Source organism: Bombina bombina, chromosome 11, assembly GCF_027579735.1.
Source record: "Bombina bombina isolate aBomBom1 chromosome 11, aBomBom1.pri, whole genome shotgun sequence".
NCBI classification, from domain to species: Eukaryota; Metazoa; Chordata; class Amphibia; order Anura; family Bombinatoridae; genus Bombina; species Bombina bombina.
Window position 1 is genome coordinate 95928697 of NC_069509.1, and position 10644 is coordinate 95939340.

Here is a 10644-nt window from a genome sequence, read left to right on the forward strand (position 1 = left end):
AAATTTGTTTAAGATCTTGAGATCTAGGATTGGTCTGAACGTTCCCTCTTTTTTGGGAACTATGAACAGATTGGAGTAGAACCCCATCCCTTGTTCTCTTAATGGAACAGGATGAATCACTCCCATTTTTAACAGGTCTTCTACACAATGTAAGAACGCCTGTCTTTTTATGTGGTCTGAAGACAACTGCGACTTGTGGAACCTCCCCCTTGGGGGAAGTCCCTTGAATTCCAGAAGATAACCCTGGGAGACTATTTTTAGCGCCCAAGGATCCAGAACATCTCTTGCCCAAGCCTGAGCGAAGAGAGAGAGTCTTCCCCCCACCAGATCCGGTCCCGGATCGGGGGCCAATATTTCATGCTGTCTTGGTAACAGTGGCAGGTTTCTTGGCCTGCTTTCCCTTGTTCCAGCCTTGCATTGGTCTCCAAGCTGGCTTGGCCTGAGAAGTATTACCCTCTTGCTTAGAGGACGTAACACCTTGGGCTGGTCCGTTTTTACGAAAGGGACGAAAATTAGGTCTATTTTTTGCCTTGAAGGGCCGATCCTGAGGAAGGGCGTGGCCCTTACCCCCAGTGATATCAGAGATAATCTCTTTCAAGTCAGGACCAAACAGCGTTTTCCCCTTGAAAGGAATGTTTAGTAGCTTGTTCTTGGAAGACGCATCAGCCGACCAAGATTTCAACCAAAGCGCTCTGCGCGCCACAATAGCAAACCCAGAGTTCTTAGCCGCTAACTTAGCCAATTGCAAAGAGGCGTCTAGAGTGAAAGAATTAGCCAATTTGAGAGCATTGATTCTGTCCATAATCTCCTCATAAGGAGGAGAGTCACTATCGAGCACCTTAAGCAGTTCATCAAACCAGAAATATGCGGCTGTAGTGACAGGGACAATGCATGAAATGGGTTGTAGAAGGTAACCCTGCTGAACAAACATCTTTTTAAGCAAACCTTCTAATTTTTTATCCATAGGATCTTTGAAAGCACAACTATCCTCTATGGGAATAGTGGTGCGTTTGTTTAAAGTAGAAACCGCTCCCTCGACCTTGGGGACTGACTGCCATAAGTCCTTTCTGGGGTCGACCATAGGAAACAATTTTTTAAATATGGGGGGAGGGACGAAAGGAATACCGGGCCTTTCCCATTCTTTATTAACAATGTCCGCCACCCGCTTGGGTATAGGAAAAGCTTCTGGGAGCCCCGGCACCTCTAGGAACTTGTCCATTTTACATAGTTTCTCTGGGATGACTAAATTTTCACAATCATCCAGAGTGGATAATACCTCCTTAAGCAAAATGCGGAGATGTTCCAATTTAAATTTAAATGTAATCACATCAGATTCAGCCTGCTGAGAAATGTTCCCTAAATCAGTAATTTCTCCCTCAGACAAAACCTCCCTGGCCCCCTCAGATTGGGTTAGGGGCCCTTCAGAGATATTAATATCAGCGTCGTCATGCTCTTCAGTAACTAAAACAGAGCAGCCACGCTTACGCTGACAAGGGTTCATTTTGGCTAAAATGTTTTTGACAGAATTATCCATTACAGCCGTTAATTGTTGCATAGTAAGGAGAATTGGCGCGCTAGATGTACTAGGGGCCTCCTGAGTGGGCAAGACTCGTGTAGACGAAGGAGGGAATGATGCAGTACCATGCTTACTCCCCTCACTTGAGGAATCATCTTGGGCATCATTGTCATTATCACATAAATCACATTTATTTAAATGAATAGGAATTCTGGCTTCCCCACATTCAGAACACAGTCTATCTCAGAAGTCTTTTATAAGTATCAGAGCTCCTCTCACATGCGACTGCATGCCATGCCTCTCAAAAACAAGTGCGCAACACCGGCGCGAAAATGAGACTCTGCCTATGCTTTGGGAAAGCCCCTAAAGAATAAGGTGTCTAAAACAGTGCCTGCCGATATTATTAAATCAAAATACCCAGAATAAATGATTCCTCAAGGCTAAATAAGTGTTAATATCAATCGATTTAGCCCAAAAAAAGTCTACAGTTTAAATAAGCCCTTGTGAAGCCCTTATTTACAATCGTAATAAACATGGCTTACCGGATCCCATAGGGAAAATGACAGCTTCCAGCATTACATCGTCTTGTTAGAATGTGTCATACCTCAAGCAGCAAGAGACTGCAAACTGTTCCCCCAACTGAAGTTAATTGCTCTCAACAGTCCTGTGTGGAACAGCCATGGATTTTAGTTACGGTTGCTAAAATCATTTTCCTCATACAAACAGAATTCTTCATCTCTTTTCTGTTTCTGAGTAAATAGTACGTACCAGCACTATTTGAAAATAACAAACTCTTGATTGAATAATGAAAAACTACAGTTAAACACTAAAAAACTCTAAGCCATCTCCGTGGAGATGTTGCCTGTACAACGGCAAAGAGAATGACTGGGGTAGGCGGAGCCTAGGAGGGATCATGTGACCAGCTTTGCTGGGCTCTTTGCCATTTCCTGTTGGGGAAGAGAATATCCCACAAGTAAGGATGACGCCGTGGACCGGACACACCTATGTTGGAGAAATTGGACTTATTCTTAGCCTTGAAAGGTCTATCTTGTGGGAGGGCATGGCCCTTTCCCCCAGTGATGTTTGAAATAATCTCTTTCAATTCTGGCCCAAAAAGGGTCTTACCCTTGAAAGGGATAATAAGCAATTTTGTCTTGGAAGATACATCCGCCGACCAAGACTTTAGCCAGAGCGCTCTGCGCGCCACAATTGCAAACCCTGAATTTTTCGCCGCTAACCTCGCTAACTGCAAGGCGGCGTCTAAAATAAAGGAATTAGCTAACTTAAGTGCGTGAATTCTGTCCATGACTTCCTCATACGGAGTCTCCCTACTGAGCGACTTTTCCAGTTCCTCGAACCAGAACCATGCCGCTGTAGTGACAGGAATAATGCACAAAATAGGTTGAAGGAGGTAACCTTGCTGTACAAAAATCTTTTTAAGCAAACCATCCAATTTTTTATCCATAGGATCTTTGAAAGCACAATTGTCCTCAATAGGAATGGTCGTGCGCTTGGCTAGAGTAGAAACCGCCCCCTCGACCTTAGGGACTGTTTGCCATGTGTCCTTCCTGGGGTCGACCATAGGGAACAATTTCTTAAATATAGGAGAAGGGGCAAAAGGTATGCCTGGCTTCTCCCACTCCTTATTCACTATGTCCGCCACCCGTTTAGGTATCGGAAAAGCATCAGGGTGCACCGGGACCTCAAGGAACTTGTCCATCTTGCACAATTTTTCTGGGATGACCAGATTGTCACAATCATCCAGAGTAGATAGCACCTCCTTAAGTAATGCGCGGAGATGCTCTAATTTAAATTTAAATGTCACAACATCAGGTTCTGCCTGCTGAGAAATTATTCCTGTATCAGAAATTTCCCCATCTGACAAACCCTCCCTCACTGCCACTTCAGATTGGTGTGAGGGTATGACAGAAAAATTATCATCAGCGCCCTCCTGCTCTACAGTGTTTAAAACAGAACCATCGCGCTTTCTCTGAAATGCTGGCATTTTGGATAAAATATTAGCTATGGAGTTATCCATTACTGCCGTCAATTGTTGCATAGTAACAAGCATTGGCGCGCTAGAAGTACTAGGGGTCGCCTGCGCGGGTATAACTGGTATAGACACAGAAGGAGATGATGTAGAACTATGTCTACTTCCTTCATCTGAGGAATCATCCTGGGCAACTTTACTATTTGTGACAGTACTGTCCTTACTTTGTTTGGACGCTATGGCACAATTATCACACATATTTTAAAACCTGATCTATCTGAAGGTACAGACATGTTAAACAGGCTTAAACTGGTTAATAAAGCACAAAAACCGTTTTAAAACAAAACCGTTACTGTCTCTTTAAATGTTAAACAGGGAACACTTTATTACTGAATATGTGAAAAACTATGAAGGAATTATCCAATCTTTACCAAAATTTCACCACAGTGTCTTAATGCATTCAAAGTATTGCACCCCAATTTTCAAGCTGTTAACCCTTAAAATGTGGAAACCGGAGCCGTTTACAATTTTAACCCCCTTACAGTCCCAGCCACAGCCTTTGCTGCGACTTCACCAATCCCAGGGGGGTATACGATACCAAATGAAGCCTTCTAGGAACGTTTTTAGTGGATTCCAGACCCTCACACATGCAGCTGCATGTACTGTACTCAAAAGTAACTGCGCAGTAATGGCGCGAAAATAAGGCTCTGCCTACTACAGAGAAAGGCCCATCCTGACTAGGAAGGTGTCTTAACAAGTGCCTGGCGCTAAAAACGTTCCCCAATGTTATAAAAGTGTGAAATTCAACTTCAAACTGCATATAATACTTAAATAAAGCAATCGATTTAGCCCCTAGAAGTGTCTACCAGTTTATAGCCCATAATAAGCCCTTTATTCTGTTTGAGACTAAGAAAATGGCTTACCGATCCCCATGAGGGAAAAATGACAGCCTTCCAGCAACAGTCTTGTTAGAAAAATGGCTAGTCATACCTTGAGCAGAAAAGTCTGCAAACTGTTCCCCCCAACTGAAGTTCTCTCAGCTCAACAGTCCTGTGTGGGAACAGCAAACGATTTTAGTTACTGCTGCTAAAATCATACTCCTCTCACAAACAGAACTCTTCATCTTTTTCTGTTTCAGAGTAAATAGTACATACCAGCACTATTTTAAAATAACAAACTCTTGATAGAAGAATAAAAAACTACAACTAAACACCACAAACTCCTCACCATCCCCGTGGAGATGCTACTTGTTCAGAGCGGCAAGGAGAATGACTGGGGGGGCGGAGCCTGGGAGGGACTATATGGACAGCTCTTGCTGTGTGCTCTCCTTGCCATTCCCTGTAGGGGAGGAGAATATCCCACAAGTAATGGATGACGCCGTGGACCGGACACACCAATGTTTGAGAAATTGGTGTGCACTGTTCCTTTAAGCAGATTTGCTAGTTTTTACTTTCTCACCTTTAAAACTTCAGAGCCTGTCTGGAATGTGTAGCTGTCTCCCCGGTTGGTTAGCAAATAAATAGCCTGGTTGACATGATTTCTGGCATCTTGAATCTAGAAATTAAAAAAAAAAAAAAACAGTATGTTTCACTTTGAAACGTCACCACATCTAAAACACTAAAAGGAGATATGAAACCCAATGTTTTCTTTTTTATTCAGATAGAGAATACTCTTCTAAATAACTTCTATTATCCCATTTGCTTCATTCTCTTGGTATCCTTTGTTGAAGAACAATGCATTACTAAGAGCAAGCTGAACACATCAGGAGAGCCTATCACAGGAGGTTTATATGTGCAGCCACCAATCAGCATCTAGATACCTAGGCATCCTTTTCAACAAAGGATACCAAAAGAACAAAGCACATTTTATAATAGAAGTAAATTGAAAAGTTGTTAAAAATTGCATACTCTGTCTGAATCACGAATGGTTAATTTTTACTTTACTGTCCCTTTAAAGGGGCATGAAACCGGAATTTTTTTCTCTCATGATTCAGTAAGACCATGCAATTTCAAACAACTTTTTACTTCTGATATCAAATTGTCTTTATTCTCTTAATATTCTTTGTTGAAAATCAGGTAGAAAGGCTCAGAAGCGTGCACATGTCTGCAGCACTATATGGGAGGAATTTGGCAAGAATGTTATACATATGCAGCACTATTTCCTGCCATGACATGCATGCTACATACCTAGGTATCTTTTCAATAAAGAATACCATGAAAACAAAGTTGATATAGAAGTTAACTGTAAACTTTTTTTTTTTTTTTTTTTTTTTATAAATGTAAGCTTTGTCTAAATCATTAAATAAAAATGTTGGGTTTCGTGTCCCTTTAACTTTTGAAAACAGCGGATTTCTTTTAATAAACGTATAAATATACAGCTGTGTGTGTGTGTGTTAAAAGAGGACAATAAATCAGCGCTAGTAGTAAATAAACCTAAAGCCCAATACTGCTGCTCTCAGCTCCTTTATGCTGCCTTAATCCAAACACTAGGGGGCCTATTTAACAAAGGTCTGTCAAACCTGATCCGACAGTGCGGATCATGTCCGACAGACCTTGCTGAATGCGGAGAGCAATACGCTCTCCATATTCAGCATTGCACCAGCAGCTCTTGTGAACTGCTGGGGAAGCGCCGCTTACCAGCAGGGGTGTGAATTGCGGCGATGTCTGTCCGCCTATTCAGAGCAGGTTAGGTTATGACAGGTTATGGAGCAGCGGTCTTTGGACATCACTTCCGGTTGACATGATCACGGTGGAACGCAAGATGCGTTCCACACTCGATATTTTGGCGCACTTTTGGAAGCAACAATTGTTTGGTGAGACACTGTTTGATACACTATAAATTGTGTGATATTTGGTTATTTGTTCATGCTGATGAAGGGGTTGTGAACCCCGAAAACGTTCCGTTAAAGAATCATTTGAAAAGACCTGAGAGTGCATTTGACTGTGTTACTTATATTGCTTATATTTGCACCCAGGCGGTTGCCTCTTGGTGGGCTGAGCTGAAAATTGCTTGAATATATATATATATATATATATATATATATATATATATATATATATATATATCAAAATGCAGGGGGAGGAGGGGGTGTCGTAAAAATCATGATGGGGGTTTAGGAGACAGGCAGATAGTGTCAGTAAAAGATAACAGGCAGGGGAAATATATGGTTATACATAAAGCTTTGTGTATAACCATATATGTCCCCTGCCTGTTATCTTTTACTGACATTATCTGCCTGTCTCCTAAGCCCCCATCATGATTTTTACGACACCCCCTCCTCCCCCTGCATTCAGACCTCTTTAACACTTTGTCTTTTCAGCCTGTGTTTTGCTTCAGACTTGAAAACGGAAGACATTTTTCCAAAAGCTTGTCATTTTATAAATGTATAGTTAGTCCAATAAAAAAGTATCATTGCTCAATGCAATACTCTTGTTATTTTGATATCTAAATATCTGGACTAACACAGCTACTCCAATCTATCTATCTATCTATACACACACCTATATATATATATATATATATATAGGACTAAATCTAACCTTACTGTCAAGGAAAAAAAAGCCATCACTGATTTACAGAAGAATAACAACATAGTGATACGCACAGCTGATAAGGGAGGTGCGGTAGTTGTTCTAGATAGGGAAGCCTATATCTATGAAGCACACAGACAGTTACATGACACAGACAATTACCTTGAATTGGATAGGGATCCAACAACCAGTTTTCAAAGGGATTTGCGAAGACTTTTGGATGATGGCCACTTTGATTTTGCAACTTTTGAGTATTTGTATGTCGAATGCCCAGTAGTGCCCATCTTCCACCACCTTCCAAAAGTCCACAAAACATTGACTGAGGTAAAGGGTAGACCCATTATAAGCGGAATTGGGTCTATCTTTGAACATCTATCCCAATGGCTAGATGCTTTACTCTTTCCCTTTGTAAAAAGCTTGCAGAGCTATTTGAGAGATACCAAAGATCTTTTGAATTTACTTCAAGATTTTGTATGGGACTCTAGGGTGCACATTTGGTTGACCGTGGATGTGGTCGCCCTCTACTCCTCAATCCCACATGAAAAGGGTTTGGAGGCCATCAGATATTTTCTAGAAAATTTTTCATCTTTTGACAGACCCTTCATTGAATACATACTAAGGGCCACACATTTTATGTTAACACACAATTATTTTCGGTTTGGGGAATCTTTTTATCTCCAAAGATGTGGGACAGCTATGGGGGCCAAATTTGCGCCCCCATATGCCAACCTCCTCATGGGTTGGTGGGAGATGTCCCACATGTTTGGAGAACTGAACCCCCACAGAGATCAGATATCCCTTTACAGGCGGTATATAGATGATCTCCTTTTTGTGTGGTGTGGACCAATCACAGACCTACTTGACTTTGTCAATAGACTTAATAATAACAATGTAGGTCTAAAATTTACATTTGAACACCACCACACTGAGATCAACTTTTTGGATCTCACTCTTAAGGCTGACAGGTCGGGTAAAATTCACAGCAGCACGTTTAGAAAGCCAATCACAAGGAATACCCTGCTCCATGCTAGGAGTTGTCACCCTAAGCATGTACCATTAGCAGTAGCAAAAGGGAAAATGATTAGGCTCAAACGAAATTGCAGTGAAGAGTCAACTTTTCAAAAACAGAGAATGGAACTTGAAAAAAAGACTTGGTGATAGAGGATACCCTAAACATGTCATCAAACAGGCACATGTACAAGTGGACAGAGTAGATAGGGAGACCCTCCTCAAAGGATCTAGAACCCTGAATAAGACACAGGTTACAAGGACAGACAATAAAGTTACCTTTGTTACTGACTATAGCATAGAGTACAAAGAAATTTGCAATATAGTCAATAAACACTTTAGAATGTTGGCAGCTGATGACAAACTAATAAGTACAGTGCATGCATTGAATGTCATTTACAGTACGTAGGGCTCACTAGTACTGAGGTCAATACCAGGATTCGCAATCACCTTTCTACCATTAAAATTGGAGAAGCTAGTACCCCACTAGTCAAACACTTTAAACTTGTACATAATAAGAGCAGTGCAACACTGAGGTGGCAGGCTATTGAAAGGGTTACTACTCCCTTGCGTGGAGGAGACAGATCCCACATTTTAGGTAAAAGGGAGATGTTCTGGATTTTTAAGTTACAGACTCGTGTCCCTAAGGGACTAAATTCAGAATATGATCTGATTAATTATTGGAAGTAGTAGGTTAAAGAGTATTTCAATATAACCTATACATCACAGCTATCTATTGAGCCCTTCATTTTTCATTTCTGTTTCAATACTAGTTTAAATAGCGTTATTTTCTTTATGAGGATGGTCATAAATATTTATTATTACTGTTAGCCTTACACACTAATTTTTACTGTATCCAGAGAAGGTTTATTGTATCTATATGTGTCGCAACAGTTTTTTCTTTATTGACCAGTAAAAATGTTTTTACTTAATTCTCTGTCTGAGGATATAACATAGTACATTAGTTTTCTAATGCTATTCCATGTATACGTTATTTTGCTTTAATAATGTTCAACATATTTTCCATCTTCTTGTTCTCTTCTTATCCTTTATTTTTGTAACATAGGACTAGAGGTACCTGCTAATATATACCAATTTATTATATAAGTAATGGATACGAAATGTGTTTTCCATCATTGCAGGTTAAATCTCAAAGAATGTTCAAGCTTTAATATTTAAGCTTTAAATATTAGATATGATGTTCTCTTTCATACACAATATAGAAGTTTTTACACTTAAGGTATGTAAATGGTTAATTTTTACACCACTACTAATCTGCACACTCACACAGAGTTTTGTTTTTGTTATTAACCAATCAGAATTGTATAGTGCTTTTAAATGAAGCAGCACCTGTGCATTCCATCAGCTATGATTACGGTATCACACCGAAACATGTCAGCTGGAAGCAACAGGTGCTGAGTGTTGTTCGTTTTTGACCCCCATGGTTTTTATCCATATGTGGATTTCAATAAAGTTTGGATTTTATTTCATCTATTGTGACCCTGGATTTCCTTCCTAATATATATATATATATATATATATATATATATATATATATATATATATATATATATATATATATATATATACACATACATACACACATATATATATATATACATATTATGCTTAGGCAAATTTTAAGACTATTGACCTTGCACTACTGTGCGTTCAACACACACCGGTCTCAATCAGAAACTAGTTACACAGCACAGTTGTGCTACTAGCGCTTCTGATTGGATCAGCTCTAAAGACCAGCAGGCCTCTGCAGTCCCAAACCGTATTTCTACTGTGCTTTTAACCCCCTTTGTGGGGGTTAAACACAGACGTGCAGAGTCGACAGTCTTAAAATTACATACTCTAAATGAATTGTTTTGGCCCTTTACTGCCCTTTTAAAGCAATTAAGCAAATAGACACACAACAGTGAAATATTGTCCAATCTATAAGCTCTAAATTTCACATGACAAAGTGGAAAAATTGTTACAGTATAACACAGAACTGATACCAAAACCAAAGTAATGGAAATTATATAATAAGCTATTATAGAGCCAACCCTTCAAAGTCACCAATGTAATCAGAGGCCCATAATACGAGGGAAAATTCTGATAAGGCCTTCTGGTCCAATATAATAAATAGTCATTACTTAGTCTAAGTTGGATAACAGTTTGCAAATTCCTTTGTGTTGGGGGGGGGGGGGGGGGGACAGAAAAAAAAACATCCATACTTGCTGCATTTTCCACTGTTTATCCTCACGGAAGGCAAAATGTAACAGCTGATTAGTTCTCAGCATTTTCAGATTCACTTCCTTAAAAAAAGAAATAAATAAAATAAATTAATGAAGAAATATGAGGATAAAATCCCTAAAGCCCATCTATTATCTTGTTGCTTTACTTAAAGAGATGCTGTGTTAAAGGGACAGTCTACATCAGAATTTTTACTGTTTAAAAAGATAGATAATCCCTTTTATTACTCATTCCCCAGTTTTGAATAAACACTGTTAAATTAATACACTTTTTGCCTCTGTGATTACCTTGTATCTAAGCCCCCTTATTTGTGTACTTTTGACAGACATACATTTTAGCCAATCAGTCCCCTCTAA

General features: G+C 39.8%; 1 protein-coding gene across 1 annotated transcript in view; it reads right to left on the bottom strand.

Annotated features, from left to right (window-relative positions):
* Window positions 1-10352, bottom strand: part of ROGDI (rogdi atypical leucine zipper) — a 119734-nt gene extending 109382 nt beyond the window's left edge. Inside the window, exons 1-2 of the mRNA XM_053694782.1 lie at window positions 10270-10352; window positions 4965-5060 (exon numbers count right to left, since the gene is read on the bottom strand). Of these exons, the coding sequence (XP_053550757.1) occupies window positions 4965-5060; window positions 10270-10335 (162 nt within the window). The 5' untranslated portion in view covers window positions 10336-10352. The remainder of the gene's footprint in view (window positions 1-4964; window positions 5061-10269) is intronic.
* Between the last annotated feature and the right edge of the window lie 292 nt (window positions 10353-10644).